We start from the raw sequence: 26,840 nt of genomic DNA, 5'->3' as shown, positions 1-26,840 counted from the left end.
AACCAGACTCAATTATAACAGAGATTTTGGAATTATAAGACTTAAGAATTTATGGTAACTATGATTAATATCCTAAGGGCTAAAATGAAAAAAAAAAAAAAAAGGAAATGCTAGAAAACAAAAACACTGCAACAGAAATGAAGAATGCCTTTGATTGGCTCAGCAGCAGCTTGTACATGGCCGAGGAAAGAATCAGTGAGCTCGAAGATGTCAATAGAAACTTCCCAAACTAAAGACAAAGAGAAAAAGGAATAAAAAATATAGTTTATCTTAATGAATATTCAAGTGCAAACTGCTACACTAGTGGCCCCAATAACTCATAATATAGTCTCCTTCCACATTCACTCTGTTTAACCAAGGGGACATCAGCAAACATGACACAAGTATAGCCTTGATAAGCTCTTAGACTTTGAGACTTACCCTCTTGGGATGCTGCCCTGAGATCTGCCCAGTCTAGTCACCTTAAGAATGAACGATTCTAAGGAGAGATGCCTACTCAGGCCTCCCAGCTGACCTGCCAGCTGAATGCAGCCATGTGAGTCAGCCCAGCCAACCCACAGAATCATGAGAAAGAAACTGGTATGGTTGTAAGCCACTAAGCTTTGAGTTGGTTTGTTATACAACAATAAATAATCACTAGAAGGAATGTATTCTTTTTGCTTAAGAGCCAAATATAAAAGAATTTACAGAGATGGACCTGTCAACAGTATTAAAAAGGTATGTTTGAGAAGTGCAGACTTTAGTAGACAGTAAAGGGAAAGAAGTGTGGAGAAGGAGAAGTTGAAAGCTTAAGCGTTTAAGAGAATGTGCTTACTGACATTTCACAACTTTAATCACGTCCTCTAGGAAAAAAGTACATGTGAAATAAGTGACTTTAGTAAAGGAAAAATTCAAGGTATATTTGTGTTTTGTGTATGTTGATAGCCAAGAATTGCATCTAGGTCTCTCCAAGTTGACTAACATGTGACAGATACCTAGCCTAATAAACATTTGTTTTTAATGTTTCACTAAAAATAACTTATCTTGCAATTTGTAACTAAAAACACTGCCTCTCATCTTCCATTTATAAAGTAGCTATGTGTCTTTTATCCCTACTTCAGAACTAAACAGTTTTACTCCCTTGTGGTTTTTGTCACCACCAAAAAACACAGCTTATAGCAACATGCCGTGGCCTATGGGTTTGCCTCTCAAAGAGGTATAGATCTCCAACTTGAAAAATAAAGTGCACTAAAGCACAAGCCAAGCTTTCCCATTTAGCTAATTTATACCACACTGTCCACTTTGGAAACCAGAGTTTATCTTTTTAATCCAGAGAGTGACAGCTGGAACATAATTGCAGATAACCTCAGAAAAGTTTACCTCCTTAATACAACTCTGTACAGGAGTACTGACCATTAAATTAGACCTCCACAGGCAATAGCACCCAATGCAGTTTGGCTTTATGAGAGTTGTAGATTTATTTTATTGTTTCCCTTTGCATTATTTTTTCATGCATTGGCAATGGCTTTTATCATTCCTTCATTAGGTGCATTAAGCTCTAGAAAAGCAATTATCAAAATCAAACTACTTAGTTTCTCAAAAAGTTAAGCATAGAGTTACTGTATGAACCATTAATTCCACTCCTACGTATATTCCCAAGAGAATCGAAAATATATGTCACACAAAAACTTGTACATCGATGTTCATAGCATAATATTCATATTCATAATAGCCAAAAAGTGTAATAAGCAAACCAAATGTCCATCAACTAATAAATGGATAAACCAACTGTGGCATATCAATACAATAGAATATTATCCCATTAAAAACATGAAACATGCTATAACATGGATGAACCTTGTAAAACATTATTCTAAGTGAAAGAAACCAGATACAAAAGGCTGCATATTACATGATTCCATTTGTATGAAATGTCTAGAATAAGCAAATCTTATAAGAAATAGAAAGGAACTCGCAGGTGAGGGTTACCAGGAACTGGGCCAGAGAAGAAATAAGAAGTGACTGCTAATGGGTCCAGGGTTCCTTTTTGCGGTGATGAAAATGTTCTGGAATTAGTGGTGACAGTTGTACAGCCTTGTGACTATACTAAAAACCACTGAATTGTACACTTTAAATTGGTGGACTTTGTGGCATGTGAATTATATATCAGTTTAACAAAAGGAAAAAAACTACTCATATTCTAAATTTATAGCTGGAAAGTAGGTTGACAGGTAAAGCTTGAACCAGTGTTCTAAGCTTCCTGATTTATTCCAAAAGAGAAATCAGAAAAACTTCTATGAAAAAATGATGTTATACTGTTTTTCAAGAACTAATATCAAGTTGAAATTCAACCTAAGAAAAAAACAGAAAATATGAGGAATGATTATATAATAATAAAAATAACAAATAACATTTGTAGTTTTGCAGTTTTAAAAGCATTTTTATATACATTAAAAGTTAGGGCTTCCCTGGTGGCGCAGTGGTGGAGAGTCAGCCTACCGATGCAGGGGACACGGGTTCGTGCCCCAGTCCAGAAAGATCCCACATGCCGCGGAGAGGCTGGGCCCGTGAGCCATGGCCGGTGAGCCTGGGCGTCCGGAGCCTGTGCTCCGCAACAGGAGAGGCCACAACAGTGAGAGGCCCGCGTACTGCAAAAAAAAAAAAAAAAAAAAAAAGTTAAGTACTGTTGTTGTAATTGTCTCATAAAACCCATTCAGTAGGTGGTATTGTAATTCTGATTTTGTAGATGAGGAAACATTCAAGTTGTATTTTTCTGTTGTTGTATGTTTAAGCATCCCCAGGTCAAGATTTGTCTTTTTCATCTCTGTAAAAGGCATACAGTGTACATTCAGCAAAAGTTAAGGTGAATGAATAAACAAATTAAGGCTTAGGGAGGGCAAGGGACTTTCTAAAGATCAAACAAAGCAGTGTGGAATACTGTCTTTGGCATTCATATCCTGTGTGCTTTCTATAATATCACATCACAGGTCTCCTGTGTTAAGGAACACATTTGTTCAAGTTCCAGCCTTTAAGCTGATATCAAAGTTATTTTAATTCAAAGCCAAAATGGAGGTCTTCAACAGCAGTCATTGATATGGCATATTATTAGACCTCAAAGAAAACTAAAGTTAAACAACTGTACAAACTTTACTTTGTTGTTTACTACCAAACCTTCAGGTTAGCAGAGCAGACATTTACCACGTGCCTGATATGTGTCAGCCACTATACTGGGCCCTAGAAATGGGGCATAGAAATGATTAAGTCACTAGATTGGAAGCACCTAAGCACCTCTTCTTATGGAACTATTTTCAGTCTAGTAAGAGGTTCTTCCACATATTTCATCACTTTATCCTTGTCAGTTATCTAGAAGCTGAGTTCAGAAATAAGTCAGAATACTCCAAAGGATTAAGTCAGACGTCAGTGGATTCCTTTACTCTCCATTATAAGCCACCCATTGACTACCAGGAAAAGAAGCCAAACAATTGTTTTAAGAAAATTTCTATAAATTGCTACAATCCTAACTTCTGAAATACAGGAATTTAGCATTTAGGCATGTAGCTTCATGAACTCCCTATATAGTGTTCACTTACTATAATACAGGCTCTTTCTTCTGGATCCACATTCTATAGCACCTGGTTACACCACATATTTTTCAAGGTATTAACTACTTTCTGTACATGGATTATGCCTTTCTATGAAGACAGCCTATTTCTTGTTCTTAAACTGATTACTAAGTAGGACTGTTAAAAACCAAGGTGTGTTTATATAGCGATGTTAAATTAACATGTCTTAGATTTATAATTTGATCACAGATTAAGGTGCTTCTCCAGTCAACAGAGTGCCTGATATATAGCATGGTGCTTAATATCTATAGAATAAACAAACTAATTAATCACAGAATTAGTAAGTGATTAGTGAGAATCCACTTACACTGGAAATTAGCTTTTCTCAAAGTCCAAAAAAAATAATGTGCCTTAGTCATATAAGCCAGTAGAAGATTTTACCATCAAGCAGAGAACAACTGCTTCATTTCTTTTTTCTATGTGGGTTGCCATCCATTTAATTTAAATTTTAAGACAAAAATAAGAAGAAGCTATGATTTAGTAAATGTTTTAAATATCAAGTGTCTATAGCCAAATTTTAAAATTAAATTCCAATATTTTTATTGTACTCAGTCAAAATTTCTTTTGGCTTCCCCTCACCTTCCAAATCTATTTTGCCCTCTTTTTTTCCCCACTTCTGAATTCTGGTGTGACATTACAATATGATGTTGAGAAGTGCAGGTAAGTTTAGCCTGTTGACAATAAGGAGCCTTTTTGCAATTACCATGTTCTATATATAGGAATTAGCTGTCCCTCCCTAAAAGTGGCTAACCACTTCAGCAATGAATTTAAATGTTGAAAATCATCACTGTTTTAATACATTTTATCACTTGTTTTCTTTGACTACTATTCTATCTTCGTTGATAATTTATTGTTTAAAAAGTGGTCACTGGTATATATTACCAGAAATCATCCTACTGTAACAGCTATGATATTCTATATTATCCAGAATATTTGGGACAGTGTAGTCACAGATCAACTCAGTATTTTAGTAAGAAGCCACAAAGGTCACCTTAGATTTTTTAAATAACTTCGCAGAGTTAGAATACATATATGTAGCATCTGACATAGGGATTCTTTTCTATAAAGTTTACATGTAAGTTGTTTGAAACTTTTTAAATTATTTTAAAATATCAGGAAAAGGATTATATTATCAGAGTAGATCATAAACACCAATGTCACTGCTAGAGTTTTTCTGGCTAGGATATCTGATTTGATAAACATTTACAATGAGCCTTATCACATTAGATAACACAAATTATTACCCCAGGGTGACATACAAGAGCAAAGAACCATGATAATTGTTATAGCTAGGAAGATTTTATTAGCTATATCAGAAACTTACTCTGTTGGCAATTAAATTAGAATAGCAACAAGTGAAAGTATTTTTAACCTTTTAATTTTATTATTTGTCAATACCTTTTTTATCCATTGATTTTAATAGAATCCTAATCACTCTTGATAACACAATAACATAAAATATGAAAACATATTTTTCTTTCAAAGTCTTAGCTTAATTTTTCTTGACTTTAGTCTACCATTTGTTATTATCCAGCTTGCCATTCTCACAATTATAAATTCTCCTCATAGAGAAACATTTTCCCCTACCTGATATTCTAACCATTTTCTTACAGGAAAATATAATTTAAGACACACACCACAGGGGACAAATACATGACGATGTTTCTTTAACATCCCCCTACAAGCAGTGAGAGTAGTCCTAAATTTTTCACTCTACCGATTATAACTTTTTAAACTATCTGGAATGAGCCAGAGAACCTGAGCTTATTCTAGTGTCGGTTAAGGGCTAGTCCATAGCCAGAGGATTGTCATGTTCATAATTGTATCCCCTGTGAACATAATCGTATTAAAGTTGATGTCTGTAATAGAAGATCAACAAGATAAACCAGGCTCATCTCACAGAAGAATTGCTTAAATACCTCAGGCTTTAGGTATAGAATGGGACCATCACAAAGCCTAAGGTATGCTCATTGGGCTCAAATGCCCTACAGTCTGGATTTACAAAATCAACAAATGCCATGTTAACTGGAATGTCTATGTAGAAAACGTTACAGGTTACCATATCATATCCTAGGACCCCACAAATACAGTGATCCAAACAGTGAAAGAAGTGAACAACTGACATTGGTGGGGAGGGGAGGAAATGGTATTCTGTCATTAGAAGTCCTTTTTATAGAGCAATAAGACAAATATCACACTTCTTTTTCAACTGAAAAAAAAAGGATCACAGGTAATGATGAAGGATGTGGCATTTGGAATTAAGCTACCAAAATGAAAATCCTAGGGCTTCCCTGGTGGTGCAGTGGTTGAGAGTCCGCCTGCCTATGCAGGGGACACAGATTCGTGCCCTGGTCCGGGAAGATCCCACATGCCACGGAGCGGCTGGGCCCGTGAACCATGGCCACTGAGCCTGCGTGTCCGGAGCCTGTGCTCTGCAACGGGAGAGGCCACACAGTGAGAGGCCCGCATACCGCAAAAAAAAAAAAAAAAAATGCAGTTTTGGCCAAATTGTTTGACCTCTTGATTTCCTCATAATAAAGTGAAGATAATTGATGTCACAAATGCCTTTTATGTATGTATTATAAATTGTTCAGAATTCTTATATATAACTGATACTTTACCTTTGGGTAGACTGTCTTTCTGTACTGGTATCTATGTGGTATAAATTGATATAGTATTTTTGATTTGGAATATGTTACAAGTCTCAGGTCTGACACATTTGTAGGATAGAAGTTCTTTCATTTATTCATTCATTCATTGAACAAATATGTACTGAGTGCCTAATATACGACAGGCCTATTCTAGGCTCTTATAATATAGAGGTGAAAAAAACAGACCAATTTCTCAGCCCTCATAGAGATTACATTCTAGTAGGTGAAAAGAGGTAATAAACATAATAAGTGAGTTGTTTAATACTATGTCATGGTTAGGAGGTGATATCTACTGTGGGGGTGGGGAATAAAGCAGGGTAAGAAGGATACAGAAGGAGTTAGCAGTTTTATGTAGGGTGGTCAGAGTGGCCCTCTCTGAGAAAATGTCATTTGAACAAAGATTTGAAGGATATACTCCAGGTAGAGGAGAAAGCCAGAGCAGAAGCCTTAAGGTATAAGCATTCGTGGAATTTCCAAGGAACAGTGGACAGACCAACGTCTTGGAGTAGAGTGAAAGAAGGGGGTTAAGGAGTAGAAGATGAAATCTGAGTTAAATGAGGGCATGGAGTATAAACTGAGTAAAACAGTAGACTATAGGAAGAGCAAGAGCTAAAGCAGGGAACCTAATTAGAAAGCTAGTAAAATAATTATGGCTTGAAATGATGGTGGCTTTGACCACGGTAATAGTCATGCAGGTAGAAATGTTGGGATTCTGGATATTTTGGGATTGTGGATATATATTTGATTTTTTGGCAGACTGGGTAGAGGATATGAGGGGAAAAAAGTACTGTATCTATAGTGTTATTGGCCACAGCAAGTAGAAAGATGGAGTTGCCATAACTGAAATGGAGCAGGTATTGGAAGAAAAATCAGGAGCTCTGGGGGTTTTTTGTTGTTAACTTTTTTCTTTTTTCTCATTAGTCATCCATTTTATACACATCAGTGAATACATGTCAATCCCAGTCTCCCAATACATCACACCACCCCCCCACCCCCCACTGCTTTCCCCCCTTGGTGTCTATACGTTTGTTCTCTACTCCTGTGTCTCAATTTCTGCTCTACAAACCAGTTCATCTGTACCATTTCCTAGGTTCCACATATATGTGTTAATATACGATATTTGTTTTTCTCTTTCTGACTTACTTCACTCTGTATGACAGTCTCTAGATCCATCCATGTCTCTACAAATGACCCAATTTCGTTCCTTTTTATGGCTGAGTAATATTCCATCGTATATATGTACCACATCTTCTTTATCCATATGTCTGTCGATGGGTGTTTAGGTTGCTTCCATGACCTGGCCATTGTAAATAGTGCTGCAGTGAACATTGGGGTGCATGTGTCTTTCTGAATTATGGTTTTCTCTGGGTATATGCCCAGTAGTGGGATTGCTGGGTCATATGGTAATTCTATTTTTAGTTCTTTAAGGAGCCTCCATACTGTTCTGCATAGTAGCTGTATCAATTTACATTCCCACCAACAGTGAAAGAGGGTTCCCTTTTCACCACACCCTCTCCAGCATTTGTTGTTTGTAGATTTTCTGATGATGCCCATTCTAACTGGTGTCAAGTGATACCTCATTGGAATTTTGATTTGCATTTCTCTAATAATTAGTGATGTTGAGCAGCTTTTCATGTGCTTCTTGGCCATCTGTATGTTGTCTTCGGAGAAAAGTCTATTTAGGTCTTCTGCCCATTTTTGGATTGGGTTGTTTGTTTTTTTAATATTGAGCTACATGACCTGTTTATATATTTTGGAGATTAATCCTTTGTCCAAGGATTCATTTGCAAATATTTTCTCGCATTCTGAGGGTTGTCTTTTCATCTTGTTTATGGTTTCCTTTGCTGTGCAAAAGCTTTCAAGTTTCATTAGATCCCATTTGTTTATTTTTGGTTTTATTTCCATTACTCTAGAAGGGGGATCAAAAAATATCTTGCTGTGATTTATGCCAAAGACTATTCTTCCTATGTTTTCCTCTAAGAGTTTTATAGTGCCCGGTCTTATATTTAGGTCTCTAAACCATTTTGAGTTTATTTTTGTGCATGGTGTCAGGGAGTGTTCTAATTTCATTCTTTTACATGAAGCTGTCCAGTTTTCCCAGCACCACTTATTTCTCCATTGTATATCCTTGCCTCCTTTGTCATAGATTAGTTGACCATAGGTGCATGGGTTTATCTCTGGGCTTTCTATCCTGTTCCATTGATCTATATTTCTGTTTCTGTGCCAGTACGATACTGTCTTGATTACTGTAGCTTTGTAGTATAGTCTGAAGTCAGGGAGTCTGATTCCTCCAGCTCTGTTTTTTTCCCTCAAGACTGCTTTGGCTATTCGGGGTCTTTTGTGTCTCCATTCAAATTTTAAGATTTTTTGTTTTAGTTCTGTTAAAAATGCCATTGGTAATTTGATAAGGATTGCATTGAATCTGTAGATTGCTTTGGGTACTATAGTCATTTTCACAATATTGATTCTTCCAATCCAAGAACGTGGTATATCTCTCCATCTATTTGTATCACCTTTAATTTCTTTCATCAGTGTCTTATAGTTTTCTGCATGCAGGTCTTTTCTCTCCCTATGGTAGGTTTATTCCTAGGTATTTTATTCTTTTTGTTGCAGTGGTAAATGGGAGTATTTCCTTAATTTCTCTTTCAGATTTTTCATCATTAGTGTACAGGAATGCAAGAGATTCCTGTGCATTAATTTTGTATCCTGCAACTTTACCAGATTCATTGATTAGCTCTAGTACTTTTCTGGTGGCATCTTTAGGATTCTCTATATATAGTATCACGTCATCTGCAAACAGTGACAGCTTTACTTCTTCTTTTCCAATTTGTATTCCTTTTATTTCTTTTTCTTATTGCCGTGTCTAGGACTTCCAAAACCATGTTGAATAATAGTGGTGAGAGTGGACATCCTTGTCTTGTTCCTGATCTTAGAGGAAATGCTTTCAGTTTTTCACCATTGAGAATGATGTTTGCTCTGGGTTTGTCATACATGGCCTTTATTATGTTGAGGTAGGTTCCCTCTATACCCACTTTCTGGAGAGTTTTTATCATAAATGGGTGTTGAATTTTGTCAAAAGCTTTTTCTGCATCTCTTGAGATGATCATATGGTTTTTATTCTTCAATTTGTTTGTATGGTGTATCACATTGATTGATTTGCATGTATTGAAGAATCCCTGCATCTCTGGGATAAATCCCACTTGATCATGGTGTATGATCCTTTTAATGTGTTGTTGGTTTCTGTTTGCTAGTATTTTATTGAGGATTTTTGCATCTATATTCATCAGTGATATTGTTCTGTAATTTCCTATTTTTGTAGTATCTTTGTCTGGTTTTGGTATCAGGGTGATGGTGGCCTCGTAGAATGAGTTTGGGAGTGTTCCTTTCTCTGCAATTTTTTGGAAGAGTTTGAGAAGGATGGGTGTTAGCTCTTCTCTAAATGTTTGATAGAATTCACCTGTGAAGCCATCTGGTCCTGGACTTTTCTTTGCTGGAAGATTTTTAATCACAGTTTCAATTTCATTACTTGAGATTGTTCTGTTCATATTTTCTGTTTCTTCCTGGTTCAGTCTTGGAAGGTTATACCTTTCTAAGAATTTGTCCATTTCTTCCAGGTTGTCCATTTTATTGGCATAGAGTTGCTTGTAGTAGTCTCTTAGGATGCTTTGTATTTCTGCCGTGTCTGTTGTAACTTCTCCTTTTGCATTTCTAATTTTATTGATCTAAGTCCTCTCCCTCTTTTTCTTGATGAGTCTGGCTAATGGTTTATCAATTTTGTTTATCTTCTCAAAGAACCAGCTTTTAGTTTTATTGATCTTTGCTATTGTTTTCTTTGTTTCTATTTCATTTATTTCTGCTCTGATCTTAATGATTTCTTTTCTTCTGCTAACTTTGGGTTTTGTTTGTTCTTCCTCTAGTTCCTTTAGGTGTAAGGTTAGGTTGTTTATTTGAGATTTTTCTTGTTTCTTGAGGTAAGCTTGTATAGCTATAAACTTCCCTCTTAGAACTGCTTTTGCTGCATCCCATTGGTTTTGGATCGTCGTGTTTTCATTGTCATTTATCTCTAGGTATTTTTTGATTTCCTCTTTGATTTCTTCAGTGATCTCTTGGTTATGTAGTCACGTATTGTTTAGCCTCCACGTGTTTGTGTTTCTTTCCTTGTAATTCATTTCTAATCTGATAGCGTTGTGGTCAGAAAAGATGCTTGATATGATTTCAATTTTCTTAAATTTACTGAGGCTTGATTTGTGACCCAGGATGTGATCTATCCTGGAGAATGTTCCATGCGCACTTGAGAAGAAAGTGTAATCTGCTGGTTTTGGATGGAATGTCCTATAAATATCAAATAAATCTATCTGGTCTTTTGTGTCATTTAAAGCTTCTGTTTCCTTATTTATTTTCATTTTGCGTGATCTGTCCATTGGTGTAAGTGAGGTGTTAAAGTCCCCCACTATTATTGTGTTACTGTTGATTTCCTCTTTTATAGCTGTTAGCAGTTGCCTTATGCATTGAGGTGCTCCTATGTTGGGTGCATATATATTTATAATTGTTATATCTTCTTCTTGGATTGATCCCTTGATCATTATGTAGTGGCCTTCCTTGTCTCTTGTAACATTCTTTATTTTAAAGTCTGTTTTACTGATATGAGTATTGCTACTCCAACTTTCTTTTGATTTCCATTTGCATGGAATATCTTTTTTCCGTCCCCTCACTTTCAGTCTTTATGTGTCCCTAGGTCTGAAGTGGGTCTCTAGTAGACAGTATATATATGGATCTTGTTTTTGTATCTATTCAGCAAGCCTATGTCTTTTGGTTGGAGCATTTAATCCATTCACGTTTAAGGTAATTATCAATACGTATGTTTCTATGACCATTTTCTTAATTGTTTTGGGTTTGTTTTTCTAGGTCCTTTTCTTCTCTGTTGTTTCCCACTCAGAGAAGTTCCTTTATCATTTGTTGTAGAGCTGGTTTGGTGGTGCTGAATTCTCTTAGCTTTTGCTTGTCTGTAAAGCTTTTGATTTCTCCATCGAATCTGAATGAGATCCTTGCCAGGTAGAGTAATCTTGGTTGTAGGTTCTTCCCTTTCATCACTTTAAGTATATCATGCCACTCCCTTCTGGCTTGCAGAGTTTCTGCTGAGAAATCAGCTGTTAACCTTATGGGAGTTCCCTTGTATGTTATTTGTCCTTTTTCCCTTGCTGCTTTCAATAATTTTTCTTTGTCTTTAATTTTTGCCAATTTGATTACTGTGTGTCTCGGCATGTTTCTCCTTAGGTTTATCCTGTATGGGACTCGCTGCGCTTCCTGGACTTGGGTAGCTATTTCCTTTCCCATGTTAGGGAAGTTTTCGACCATAATCACTTCAAATATTTTCTCAGGTCCTTTCTCTCTCTCTTCACCTTCTGCGACCCCTATAATGCAAGTGTTGTTGCGTTTAATGTTGTCCCAGAGGTCTCTTAGGCTGTCTTCATTTCTTTTCATTCTTTGTTTTGTTCCGCACCAGTGAATTCCACCATTCTGTCTTCCAGGTCACATATCCATTCCTCTGCCTCAGTTATTCTGGTATTGGTTCCTTCTAGTGTAGTTTTCATTTCAGTTACTGTATTGTTCATCGCTGTTTGTTTGTTCTTTAATTCTTCTAGGTCTTTGTTAAACATTTCTTGCATCTTCTCAATCTTTGTCTCCATTGTTTTTCCGAGGTCCTGGATCATCTTCACTATCATTATTCTGAATTCTTTTTCTGGAAGGTTGCCTATCTTGTTTTTCTCGGGTTTTATCTTGTTCCTTCATCTGGTACATAGCCCTCTGCCTTTTCGTCTTTTCTGTCTTTCTGTGAATGTGGTTTTTGTTCCACAGGCTGCAGGATTGTAGTTCTTGCTTCTGCCATATTTAACATTTAGTTTAACAACATTTACTGCCTCTTAGGCACTCTTTTAAGCATTATCATTCAATCAGCATAAGTCTATGAGACAAACTAATTCTGTAGCCCATGCAGCTTTACAGTTTTACATACATAGTTTAACTGTATTAAGAGCGCCTATCCCTAAATTCAGTGTTCCTTTTCATTATACCTTTCTCTTACTAATGTAAGAATTGTATAAAAAATCAGGTATATATACTTTCCAATGATGTCATATATCTGGGTAACATTAGTAGATGTTTAGCAGAGTCCCACTGAATATTAAAATGTTTAGGTATTAACTAACCCTGTAATTTTTTTTTTTTTTTAATTTGGCTGTGCCAGATCTCAGTTGTAGCACGTGGGATCCTTGTCACCATGGGGAGGACCTTTTAGTTGCGGCATGTGGGATCTAGTTCCTTGACCAGGGGTTGAACCTGGGCCCCCCGCACTGGGAGTGCAGAGTTCCAGCCCTGGACCTCCAGGGAAGTCCCTAACCCTGTTAATATTTAAATATTCTGTTTAATTATGTAGCAAATACCTAGCAAGTAAATACCGTCTTTTTAAGTGAACCATGATAGGGAGAGATTGATTTTTGGAATGTCAGTGTGAGGACTTCATGAACCTGCTGTCCCCTCCCTCCCCATAAAACAAACAGACAAACAAACAAAAAGTACTGGCCTAACAACTAACATTAACCATTTCAGAACTCTGGAAATTAACCAAAGCCACAGAATGTTCTGAGCATTGTCTATCCAAGAGGAACTCCTGATACTTAAGACAACAGGGTCTGTGGCATTTTAACTTGGGGCAGTTTACATCCCACCTCCCCTCTCTGCTGAATGGTGCAGCAGCCATGGATAGCTAGTAGCCTCACAGTCAGTGGACGGGATGGAAGTTTGGAGTCCATTAAAATTCCCATCTCTATAGCACTGTCAATATGCGTCTAAACTAGCAACTCCTTGGAAAATCCCTTCTCAGGATGTTGGGGCTATTTGATTTGACTCAGAGTTCAACCCAGCAGGAAAAAGAAAAGCCCTATTCCTCCAAGACATTACCCAAAACAACAGTCTGTTGGAAAAATCCCAGGTGTAGTGAACAAGAGCCTGGCCAAAACATAAAAGGAAGCCCTGAGGCACCAGACAGCCACAGGCAACTTTGAAAGGCTAAAATATATTCTTGGACATCTTACATGGCTAAGAACATGCCTAGAAAAGAAAATACCTCATTCAGATACTTAGCTTGAGTGTGCTACCTCGAGGCTCTGCTCAAGCAAGAAATGAAAGGTAAGGCTATCTTGTAAAGTGCCTGAAGTTTGAAGGCATATCTTCACACACAAATCCCACTGACAAAGTTTGGAAGATATACAGGCAAGATATTTAAGGAAACCTAATGGCCAATCATTAGCTGACCACTGAGTTATACTGAGTCGTGTATGCCTCCTCGGAAACCAGGCTTAGAACAAGAACTTTAAAAATAAGAAAATAAAAGAACTTTGTGGCAGGCACTGTAAGGAATACAGAATCTATAGGATCCATCTAAGAAAGTCACTAAACAAATGAGCAACAACAGTAACAAAACGAAAGACCATCAAACCCTTAGAGGGAGATTCCATAGCTGTTATATTATCTAAGAAGTCCACTTTCCAACAATAACCAAAAAACACTATAAAACATGCAAAGAAACAGGAAAGTATGCCACATACACATTTTTTTTTTAAAAAGCAAACAACAGAAAATGTGCCCAGTGGTGTTGGACTTAGTTAACAGAACCTATAAATTGGCTATTATAAACATGTTCAAAGACCTAAAGGAAACTAGAATTAAAAAACTAAAGGTAAGTATTACAACTATGTCCCACTAATAGAAGATATAAGTGAAGAAGTAAAGATCATTTTAAGAATCAAATGGAAATTCTGGAGTTGAAAGTACAGTAACTGAAATGAAAAATTCTGTAGAGTGCTCAACAACAGATTTGAGCTGGCAGAAGAATCAGCAAAGTTGAATATAGGTCAATTGAGAGTATACAGAAAGAAAAATGAACAACCTCAGAACCTGTGGCGCCACCATCAATCATACCATCATATGCATAAAGCGAGTCTTAGAAGAAAAAGAGATAAAGAAAGGGGCAGAATGTATATCTAAAGAAAGAATGGCTGAAACCATCCAAATATGATGAAAAACACTAATCTGCACATAGAAACTCAACAAACTCAGAGTAACTCAAAGAGTTCACACTTGGGCTTCCCTGGTGGCGCAGTGGTTGAGAGTCTGCCTGCCGATGCAGGGGACACGGGCTCGTGCCCCGGTCCGGGAAGATCCCACATGCCGCAGGGTGGCTGGGCCCATGAGCCATGGTCACTGAGCCTGCACATCCGGAGCCTGTGCTCCGCAACAGGAGATGCCACAATAGTGAGAGGCCCGCGTACCGCAAAAAAAAAAAAAAAAGAAAAAGAAGACTAAAGGGAGCCCTTAAGGCTGAACTGAGAGGACAACTAGACAATAACTTGAATCCACACAAGTAAAAAACACCTGTAAAACTATAGATAAGTATAAAATATGGTTTATGTATTTCTGTCAAATAGTTCCTCTTATTTCCTAGGTGATTTACGGAACAACTACATAAAGTAATAATTATAAATTTATGTCAATGGGCTGATAATATATAAAAATATAATTTGTATAATAACAGTATTACAAGGGAGGGAGGATTTGGGAGGAAAGTTGTATGTGCTAGGTATTGTTATTTTGTTAAGTTAATATGCTAATTGCAATCCACAGGCAACCACTAAGAAAATAGCTCAGAAAATATATAATAAAAGAAACTATGGAATTAAAGCAGCAGTGGAGGAGCAGAACAATTAAAAAGACATATAGAAAACCGATAGCAAATGGCAAGCAAAAGTCCTACCTTATCAGTAATTACATTGAATATAAATGGAATAAACACTCCTATCAAAAGGCAGAGAGATTGGCAGAATGGCTAATATAATATGACTCAACTAGGTGCTATCTGCAAGAGAAACACTTTAGATTCAATGATACAAATAAGTTGAAATTTTAAAAAGGGGGGGTGTAAATTATACCATGCAAAGAGTAACCAAAGGAGAGCTGGAGTGACCATTCTAATATCAGATAAAACTAGGGCTTTAAGACAAAAATTGTTACTAGAGACAAAGAAGGACATTTTATAATGATAATAAAAAGGTCAATCCATGTGGAAGATGTAACAACTACAAAGACATACACACCTAACAACAGAGCCCCCAAGATACATGAAGAGAGAAATTGGAGGCTTTATTACCCCAATTTTAATACTTTCAGTAATGTATCAAACAACTTAGCAAAAAATCAATAAAGAAGAGATAATGACACTATAAACCAACTAAACCTAACAGACTTGTATAGAACACTCCACCCAACAGCGGCAGAATATGCATTCTTCTCAAGCACACATGGAACATTCTCCAGGACAGACCATATGCTAGGTCATAAAACAAGCCTCAATAAATTAAAAATATTGAAATCATCCCAAGTATGTTCCCCAGCTGCAACGGGATGATAATTAGAAATCAATAACAATTTAGAAATTCAAAAATATCTGGAAATGAAACAACACAGTCCTAAAAACCCAATGGGTCAAAGAAGAAATCACAAGAGAAACTAGAAAAGACTTTAGGTGAATGAAAACAGAAACACAACCTTCCAAAATATATGGAGTTCTTAGAGGGAAAAACAGTTCTTAGAGGAAAATTTATTGTTGCAAATGCCTATATTAAGGAATAACAACAATCTGAAATCAATAACCTAACTTTCTACCTCAAGAAGCTAGAAAAAGAACAGCAAACTAAACCCAAAGCAAGCAGAAGACAGGACGTAGTGAGAGGAAATAAGTAGGGAGTAGAAAATCATAGAGAAAAACCAGTTGAACCAAAAGTTGGGTTTTTTAAAGATTGACAAAATGTACAAACCTTTAGCTAGACTGATCAAGAAAAAGAGAAGACTCAAATTACTGAAATCCAGAATGAAGGAAGAGACCACTCGCTACCAACCTTAAGACCTAAAAACGAAGCTACAAAAATGGCCAATAAGCACATGAAAAGAAAGCTCAACATCATTAGTTATTAGGTAAATGTAAATGAAAGCCACAATGACATACCAGTTCATAACCACTAGAATGGCTATGATCAAAAAGATAGGGCTTCCCTGGTGGCGCAGTGGTTGAGAGTCCGCCTGCCGATGCAGGGGACACGGGTTCGTGCCCCGGTCCGGGAAGATCCCACATGCCACGGAGCGGCTGGGCCGGTGAGCCATGGCCGCTGAGCCTGAGCATCCGGGGCCTGTGCTCCGCAACGGGAGAAGTCACAACAGTGAGAGGCCCGTGTACCGTAAAAAAAAAAAAAAAAAAAAAAGTGTTAGAATTTGGAAAAATTGGAACCCTCAACTATTAATGTTGGGAATGTAGAATGATACAGCCATTTCGGAAAACATAAGTTGACACAGAAACTTGTATGTGAATGTTTACAGCAGCATTATTCATAAAAAGAGCACACATTGCTTGATAGCATTTATATGAATCTCCAGGATAGGCAAATCTATAAAGAAAGTAGATTAGTGGTTACCTGTATCTGGAAGTGTAGGGCTTAGAAATAGGAATAACTGCTAATGGGTATGGAGTTTCTTTTTTGGGTGATGAAAATGTTTTAAAATTTAATTGTGCTTACAGCTCAACACCTTTTTGAATATACTCAAAACCACTTAACTGAATACTTTAAATAGGTGATGTTTATGAGATGTGAATTATCTCTCTTACTGTTTAAAAAATGAATCATTAGTATAATGAACTGGGCATTTCATTTCACATTTTTATGCTTAAAGATAAGTTCTAGCACCTAAACTTGTAACATTTATCATTTTAATGTTTGATGAGAGCAATGTCTCCAAAGATGTATTGTTCTTTTTTCTTTCTTTTAATAAATTTAGCTGGACAACTTAGCCAGTCGGCACATTTAGCTCTCCAACTGCCATACAATGTACTTGGTTTAGGTCGAAGTGCAAATTTTCTTGATCATCTTTATGTTGGTATTCCCCGTCCATCTGGAGAGAAGGTGAGTAAAAAATGTATAATTAATCTATTTTTTAATATTTACTATTCAAATATTTGAATTAAAATATTTTTATTCCATTTAAAGAATTTTTTAAATTCATTGGTAGTGACCAATCAAAGCTTACCTTACATAGAGCACATTATAATTTGAAGAAATAAACCTTAAGACTTCCTACCCCTCCTCTTCCCTGCTTTTTCTCCTTATCATTTTCACCATCTAACATACCAAATGTTTTTATTTTGTTTATTGTCAGACTCTACCTCAACTTGAATTTTAGCTCCAAAGCAGCATTTGTTCATAGCACCTTGAACAGTGCCTGCTACATAAGTGTGTTCAATAAATTAATGAATCCATGAGACAGAAATATAATCCTTCCCTGAAAAGATGGAGAAATTTTTGCCGATAGGCGTCCTGTTTGGGGCCTAATATATGTAAATTCAGCTTAATCCATACCTAGGATTTCAGTTAATCAAAGAGTACTTAAGCTTTTTCTTATTTATTTAGAATCATTATTGTGTTTTTAAAGTGTACTGAATGTTAAATGTTCTTAAATTCTTTTTCCAGTCTATACGGAAACAAGAATGGACCGCAATCATTCCAAATTCTCAGCTAATTGTCATTCCATATCCTCACAATGTTCCTCGAAGGTAATGTCCTTGCTTGAACTGAATTTGGTAAAAATACTGTCAACTCTGAATCATAGTTATATCTTTTAAAAACTTTCTCTATTCCTGCTGTGTTCCCATGAGTGTCATGACTTAATTTGCTTACAGAAAACTTTAAATGCCTAAACGTACCTACACAAAAGGTCCCTGACATTTTTCACGAAGAACAAACTAAACCTTATTAGAAAAACAGCAGGTTAACTAACTAGGGATTTATACATATTCAGCTTAAATAAACTGGTCTTCAGTTTACTGGCCATAAATTCTAAAATTTCAGGCTGCTGAACTTTATAAGCAATGATCTTTTTTAGCAAATGCTTTGAGAAGTGGTATATATCCCACAGTTGTTAGGCACAAATTTTGAAGTTCAGCGGACCCAGGCTAGAAACTCAGATCCACTGCTAGCTGAGATTGGAAGCTAGTCCTTTGTTCTCTCTGAGGGTCAATTTCTGCACTGTAGAAATTGGGAGATAAAATACCTACCTTACAAGAATGAGGATGAAATACGCTTAACACAGTACCCAGCATATAGTAATTTTTCAGTGAATAGTAGGTATTTTTATCTTTATTAGCAAAACATATTCCTTGTATAATATAGCATTTAATTCTAAATCTTTATCTCTGTTTGTTTTTCTTTAAATTATTAGGTTGATTCCATTATTTCAAAAAGTAGGTGGTGAAAGTATTCATTAACATTTAAATTTCATTGGGAAAAATATAACTTGTTCTTAAGGCTACTCTCATGTCAATATGAAAAAATAAGCTATTAAAATGTAACTAGTGGCTTATTACATTTCTTCTGAAAATACAGCCTGTACTGTTCTTTTTTCTTCTTCCAGTTTTATTGTGATATAATTGACATACAGCACTGTGTATATAGCATAGTGATTTAACTTACATACATCAAAAAATGATTATCACAGTAAGTTTAGTGAACATCCATTTTCTCACATAGATACAAAATTAAACAGAAAAAAATACGTTTTTCCTTGTGATGAGAACTCTTAGGATTTACTCTCTTAACAAATTTCATATATAACATATGGCAGTGTTAATTTTGTTTGTCGTGTTGTGCATTACACCCCTAGTACTTATTTATCTTATAATTCAAAGTTGGTACCTTTTGACTGTTTTCATCCAATTCCCCCTCCCACCTCCCACCTCCCACCTCCCACCTCTGGTAACCACAAATCTAATCTCTTTTTCTATGACTTTTTTTGGAAATATAACTGACCTATAATACTATGTTAGTTCCTGTTACACAACATAGTGATTTGATGTTTATAAACACTTCAAAATGATCACCATGGTTAAGTCTGGTTACAATCTGTTGCCAAAGTTATTACATAATTATTGACTATATTCCCCACACTGTACATTTCATACCCGTGACTCATTTACTTTGCAGCTGGAAGTTTGTACCTCTCAATCGCCCTCACCCATTTGTCTCCTCCCCTCATCCCTCTCCCCTCTGGCAACCACCTGTTTATTTTCTGTATCTATAACTCTGTTTCTGTTTTGTTATGTTTGTTCATTTGTCTTGTTTTCCAGATTCCACATATAAGTGAAATCATACAGTATTTGTCTTTCTCTGTTTGACTTTTTTCACTTAGCATGATACTCTCTAGGTCCATCCATGTTGTTACAAATGGCAAGATTTCATTCTTTTTTGTAGCCAAGCAATATTCCATTGTGTGTATGTGTATATGTATAAATGTGTGTGTGTGTGTGTGTGTGTGTGTGTGTGTGTAGAGAGAGGGGGGAGAGAGAGGGAGAGCACTCACATCTTCTTTATCCCTTCATCTGTTGCTGGGCACTTAGGTTGCTTCCATTACCTTGACTATTGTAAATAATGGCACAATGAACGTAGGGGTGCATGTATCTTTTCTAATTGATGTTTTCATTTTCTTTGGGCAAATACTCAGGAGTAGAATTGCTGGATCATATGGTAGTTCTATTTTTAATTTTCTGAGGAATCCCCATACTGTATCTATTAAAAAATGGGCAGAGAATCTGAATAGACATTTTTTCCAAAGAAGACATACAGGTAGCCAAAAGGCACATGAAAAGATGCTCAGCATCACTAATCATCAGGGAAATGCAAATCGAAACCACAATGAGATATCACCTCACGCCTGTCAGAATGGCCATCATCAAAAAGATAACAAATAACAAGTGCAGGTTGTATTGTCCTTTATTAAATTTTTAGATGGTTTGCTAGAACCAGCTCACGCCACCTCATGAGCTGATTGTGTGCATCTCTTTCCACTTCTGTTCAGGGAGGTCACGTTAAAATCAGCTATAATGGGACTGTTTACACCATGAAAATTGGCAAGTGCCACTCAGGGGGTTTTTTCCCCCCAGAGAGCCAGTTTACCAGCACACCCCTGGAGGTATTTTATGGTGGATTTATGGGCTTTAGAACCAAACTACTTAAGAAAACAACTTTATTACAGCATTATGCTTGAAATAAGATATCAGTAAAAACAGTTATAGGCTTCCCTGGTGGCGCAGTGGTTGAGAGTCCTCCTGCTGATGCAGGGGACACGGGTTCGTGCCCTGGTCCGGGAGGATCCCACATGCCGCAGAGCGGCTGGGCCTGTGAGCCATGGCCGCTGAGCCTGCACGTCCAGAGCCTGTGCTCCACAACGGGAGAGGCCACAACAGTGAGAGGCCCGTGTACCGCAAAGAAAAAAAAAAAACAGTTATGGTCTGAGTTTAGACTTTTTTAATGAATCTATTAAAATTTTGAAATTTATAACAAAATGAATCTGCACAAGAAACTATATGAATTATAGTACTTCTATATCATGCAATATCATGATAATCTTTTAAAATAGAGTGGTAAAGCAAAAGATAAAAGGAAAATGCACTTACGAATAATAAGCAATGATTTGTGATTTATAAAGAAAATATCTATGCGTATATGTTTATATATGTATAGAATACCTCTGGAAGGATATGTAAGAAACTGAGAAGAATGACTGCTTCTGAGTAAGAAACTCAGTATTGGCCTTTTGTTCATTGTTTTTCTTACCGAAATTCCTTTATTCATGGGTTTTTTAAATCTATTTTTAAATTAGAACTACCGGGACTTCCCTGGTGGCCCAGTGGTTAAGACTTCACCTTCCAATGCAGGGGGTGCGGGTTTGATCTCTGGTTAGGGAGCTAAGATCCCACATGCCTTGGGGCCAAAAAGCCAAAACATAAAACAGAAGCAATATTGTAACAAATTCAATAAAGACTTATAGATAGATAGATAGATAAATTGGAACTACCAAAAAAATCTCATGAAAGGACCTTTTCTTATGTATGAGGTAAGGTGCTGAGAATAGCTAACCTCAACTGATTAACAGTATTTGTTTCTTAAGGTTTTCTTACTCTTGAATTTCTGGGAAATTTTGTTATAGCCTTTCTTCCATAATAAGCTCAACATTTTTCACGTTTCTCTTGCTCTTTCTGAAAAAAAATGTTCTTTTCAAATTTATGTACATAATAAAAACCAATTTGATTTTAGTTTGAGGTGTATTTTGAGATTTATTGACTAGAGGCTAACTTATGGATCAGTAAATTTTAATTATCCCAAAATAAGTCAGTTGGTGCTTGCCATTTATCAGAATAATCTTACCTTTATTAATCTTTTAAGATGAAAATATATCCATTATCTATTTTCAGAGAGAACAAAAAGTTCTTTATATATAACCACCTACAGTGTTGGTAATATAGACCTCAGTTTTAGGCTTTTCAGTGTTTGCAAGTGCTGTATTATGTGGACTGTTTTAGAAGAAAGAGCTAATTCTATTTATGCTGAAGTTTGTATATTGCCATTAACACTGAGGAACTAAAAGTGATTTTGTAAGAAGTCTCAGTGTCATTGTAATAATGTAAACCCTCCAACATGACATTTTGTACAAGCATCTATCTACACCTACTTGGACATACGGTTCTTTTACTTAGTCATAGTACATATGTGAACAGGGGTCAAAAAATAAGATATAGAAATCTTATCAAAAATCATGTGACTATATAGCCTTAAAGTTCAAGGTTTCTAATTCAGTAAGTCAAACAAGACATAAAAACAATGTCTAAGATTGCCTAAAGTACCCTTGATAAGTTTACCTAAGAATAATTCTCACAGGAGCAAAGAAAAATAGCAAAGCATCTCATCAAAAATTCTATTCTATTTCAGTTCTTGGAGTAAAAATCTGAACTCTGCTGGATCGTCAATATTCTTAACCCTATCTTAATTTTAATTGCTTTTGTTTTATTTATAATGAATGGATAGATAGGTGAATGAATTAATGAATGAATGGACTGATTCATTAATTAATAAGCTCTTTTGCTTTTTGGTCTCAATAGTATTTTGTTATTTTTAAATTAAAATGTGTAATTTTAATTCTTCTCTTTTCATCTACAGCTGGAGTGCCAAACTGTATCTTACACCAAGTAACATTGTTCTGCTTACTGCTATAGCGCTCATCGGAGTCTGTGTTTTCATCTTGGCAATAATTGGCATTTTACATTGGCAGGAAAAGGTTTGTTCATTTAAATGGATCATTAACTTTATAATAGTAATATGTTACTCTTTAAAAACACTGTATTTCAAACTTTTTCACATGACTAAGATTTTCTGATTTTTCAAGTTCTGTCTGTAATGTCATCGTATTAATGATAATTTTTTTCATCCCCCTGAGTTACTAATGTCTCTTAGCAATTCCTGCAAATCAGACTATGTGTTTTAAAACTCTGATACTGTACAAAAGTAATAAAGTGAACACCCCCAAATCAACAGGCATATCGAAAAGCTTAATTAGAAGTAATTTCATATTGGCCTGGAAAATAATAATCATTTCTTAAATGAGCCTGTGTCCATTATTTACTGATAGGGCCATGGACATTATTTTCAGGGAATAACAGCTATCTCTTTATAAAAAATTAGAGCAGAGAGAGTTTAGGTGGGAAGTAGCAAAGTGATAAACATCTTTTCCATCTATCAAGTATTCTTTGTACTAAACTAAACTGATTTCTGTTCTTTAGTATAACACCCTAAATGATAATTAAAAACAAAACTCCAAACATGTAGTTTTTATATAATGTTTATGAGGAGAGAAAAAGGCTATCACATAAATTTATTCATAGTTTAGATATAAATTTAAAAAGCTAATTTCTACTTGTGTATGAATATATATTTATTATATAACTAGTGGGTTCCAATAATGTTCTCCAAAATGGGCTCTATGTGTCTCAAAAGTGTTTTCATTTTTGCATCTATTATTTTTAGATTGTGATGCTCATGATAATCATTTTTCTTAACTAAAATTACCATCTGCTTTATGTTACCTGTTTTAACTTACGAAAAAGAGAACATGTTAATTGTTCTAATAAATGTTCATAGGTTTGTCTCTCAAAAAAACACTCCGTTCATACAAAAAATGATAACATAAAGTTACATATTCAGTTGATTTTAAAATTGCAACTTAAGAGGTAAGATCAAAGATGACTCTATTTACTTTTGTCTAGAAATGTCAGAACATAGTATGACATATTACACAGCTCTAGACGTATGAAGGAAAAGAAATTAATTTTATTGATTTCACAGGAGATCTAATTACAGTGTAAACATTGTAGACTTACAATAATAATGATGCAGTGGCTAAAAACTGAAGTTTTAAATACAAATACGGATTGAAATACATATCTGTGTACTGCCTCCGTCTGTGATACTGTGGTTTGTCTCCTACCTCTTGGACCACTTCTCTTTCACCTACACTGGCTGTTCTTTCTGCCACGGTGTCTGCCCTAGGCCCTCTTTATATACTTTCCCTGCCAGTTTTATCTAAAATCATGGCTTGAGCTATTACCTCAGAGATGCCCAGCCCTCATCTCTCTCTAAAGGTCTCTCCCCTACTTCCAACTGTCACCATGACACCCTCTACCTAGATCACTTGCAAGCAACTTAAAACCAGTTTCCTAAAGCTGTCTCTCTTTCTTACTCACTACAGGATTTAATCAGTTGCCCTCCTCATTGTGCCTCCCTACAATCTCTGCAGCTGACTCCACTTCTGAATTCCTTACACCAGTGCTTTTAGTTTAGTTCAGCTCCTTGTTAAATACTCCCTGTCCTCCCAAATTCCATTCTCTCCCCTTCACTCCATTTAGCACTTTGCTGCCGGATTACTCATCATTAAGTTTAGTCTTAATCATGTCACTCCTCTGCTCAAAAACCTCTGGTGACCACCCCCTGCCTAAAATGTGTAACTCCCTCAGCCTATAGCCTACATAGTACTTCCATGTGACTCTACCATACACCTTTCCAGTCTTTATCTTATCAGTTACTTTCACATATCCTGTGCTCCTGCCAGACTTCTCAGGATTGTTCCTGTTCTTCCCGCATCTTGCAGTGAATGTCCCTCCTCTTCATTTCCATAAACACTATCTTTTCAAAGCTTTGCCTTTCATCATGCCAACCCAGAAGTAATCTCAGAATATTGGTAACATTTTTCACATTTTATGCTGAAATAGCTATTTAGTATGTTTTGCTATTTTCTTTTTAGGCTTTAATAAGTTCCTTGAGAACAAGACACAAAACTGAGGGGTTTTCTAATCCCTCAAAATTCCAAGCACATAGGACTTCCCTGGTGGTCCAGTGGTTAAGAGTCCACGCTTCCACTGCAGGGGGCACAGGTTCGATCCCTGGTTGGGGAACTAAGATCCCACATGCCGCACAGCACAGCCAAAAAAAAAATTCCAAGCACAATACTTTGCTGGGAATAGAGGATCAATAAATATATGCAAAATCAATAGGTTAACCCCAAAATAATTAATGTACTTTAATATAATTAGATTCAGCAGTGTTAAGAATGGGAAAAATGTAACAGTTGATTCCATTCTTACAAAATCTAATGTTTACTCCTACTTTCAAATAAGTAATAAATAACAAACTAAGCTTTTAAGGAACATTTCTTGTTGGTTTTTTAAATTCAATTTAGAGGATTGTTCATTATAAGATAGCTACTGTAAACTATAAAAATATTTCATAAGATTACATAATAAAATCACACCTTTTACCTATTAATTGCTCAGGGCTTTTATTTTTTTAATTAACCACTTTTTAAATTAATCTTTTCTTGACATTTTCCTATCATTTATAAACTAGTCTAAAATTCTTTTTCAGAAAGCAGATGATAGAGAAAAACGACAAGAAGCCCATCGGTTTCATTTTGATGCTATGTGACTTGCCTTTAGCAGTGCATAATGGAACGGCTATTCACTTGATTAACTGAAATACTAAACTTGGCTTATAGAAGAAAACAGGCGATTTTATTATTTATAAATGATACATCCCTTGGTAATTATTGGAAAGTATTCAAATAAATATGGTCTGAATGTGTTACAAGGTCTTTTTTTAAAGCATTTTGTATACAATAATTTGGGTTCTTTTTTCAATTGTGCTGTACATATTTGTTCCTTCGCGGAATGTGTTGCATGTACTAAGGTGTTTACGTATTTATAATCTTATTAGAATAATGATGATGGAAAAAGATATGTGTAAATAAAAATATTTAAATGAGCAGGGTTTTTTGTTTTCCACTTGAATCCATCCTGTTTCTTATTCTAACGATGCAAATTATACTTCTGTGAATGTATCAGAGATAAAATTATTAACCATTCACCCTCATTATAGCATGTCAAGGGGTCTTTCACTGATGGTATACAATATAGTGATTGGGTACGCTGGCTTTGGAATCGCAGTCAGACTTGCCTTAAACTCCTGGTTACACAACTTACAAGCTGTTTGAACTTGGCTAATTGCTTAAGCCTTAGTTTTCTTGTTTATAAACAGAGCTAATACACTATTCACTTGAGGTGTTGTATACATTAAATGGGATGATGTACACAAAGTACCCAGCTTGGTGCCTAGCATAGAGTAAATTTTCAATAAGTGATAGTTGCCATTATTTATTATTATTAAATAATTTTTTTACAGACTTCTACAACTAATTATCAAAATATATTTAGACTTGATAGGATTTTATTTTCAGGCATGTAGAAAGCATAGTCTTTGGAAAACTTAAATTCCTGGTGTTGACACCCTCTATAAAGATTTATTACTTGTTTATATTAACTGAAAATTATATCATAATACCCTCCAAGAATTAATGTGCCCTAATAATTTTCATTTGAACACTGATTCTTATCATGTGGTAATGAAAAGCATTTGATTTCTTGAAAGGAAACTGCTGTAGATAGCATCTGGGAATGCAAATCTTCAATCACATTTCTATTCTCAAAAGCTTGTAACAGTCTATAATTTACATTCAGACTTCAATGCAAATTTTTATGAACTTCCCCTTGCCAAAAAGTTACATGTAAGATTAGGAAAAAGTTTATATATCAGTGCTAATAACTTCCTAATATGCAAATGGACGTATGATAGCTATAAAACACGAAAACTTATCTGAAAGCAACTAATTTTGTTCTTCATGGTTCTTTTCCTTACAGTTCACTGAGAATGGCATGTGTATAAGTGGTTTACTTTGTGTATCTAAGCATGTTAATATGTCTTCTTAATAAATATTCTGTATTGAAACAAAGAATTTTGGTGATTGTGTAAATAATTACTTTGGACCATGATAAGCCTTAGAGGTTATGAAGTCTAAATCACAGATTTGGACAGAAGTGACTTGCCTATCAGGGCAAGATAGGCATCTCTGACTATGGTATCCAGTTAAATTCATTTATCAACCTACAACACTGTGCCAGGCACTTTTCTACACTGTCCCTAAAGACAGGTAGGTTTAGTATCAATCAACTGATATAGCATGAGTTGTAAAACTCGCTTGTAGTCAGAGTCTACGAGGAATAGTGTTATAGGCATATAAAATGTAATGAGAACAAAAAATATTGGGTTAGCCA

The 26,840-nt window shown here is 35.7% G+C and overlaps 1 protein-coding gene across 1 annotated transcript in view; it reads left to right on the top strand.

Annotated features, from left to right (window-relative positions):
• The window catches only part of ITFG1 (integrin alpha FG-GAP repeat containing 1), a 241,383-nt gene extending 214,995 nt beyond the window's left edge, over nt 1–26,388 (top strand). Inside the window, exons 15-18 of the mRNA XM_065898764.1 lie at nt 17,135–17,259; nt 17,824–17,906; nt 22,342–22,459; nt 25,099–26,388. Coding sequence (XP_065754836.1) covers nt 17,135–17,259; nt 17,824–17,906; nt 22,342–22,459; nt 25,099–25,158 — 386 coding nt within the window. The 3' untranslated portion in view covers nt 25,159–26,388. The remainder of the gene's footprint in view (nt 1–17,134; nt 17,260–17,823; nt 17,907–22,341; nt 22,460–25,098) is intronic.
• Nucleotides 26,389–26,840: the final 452 nt, after the last annotated feature.

The sequence above is a fragment of the Phocoena phocoena genome, chromosome 20 (assembly GCF_963924675.1).
Source record: "Phocoena phocoena chromosome 20, mPhoPho1.1, whole genome shotgun sequence".
Lineage (NCBI taxonomy): Eukaryota > Metazoa > Chordata > Mammalia > Artiodactyla > Phocoenidae > Phocoena > Phocoena phocoena.
The sequence above is the reverse complement of the archived record's forward strand: the minus strand, read 5'-3'. Positions and strand labels throughout refer to the sequence as shown.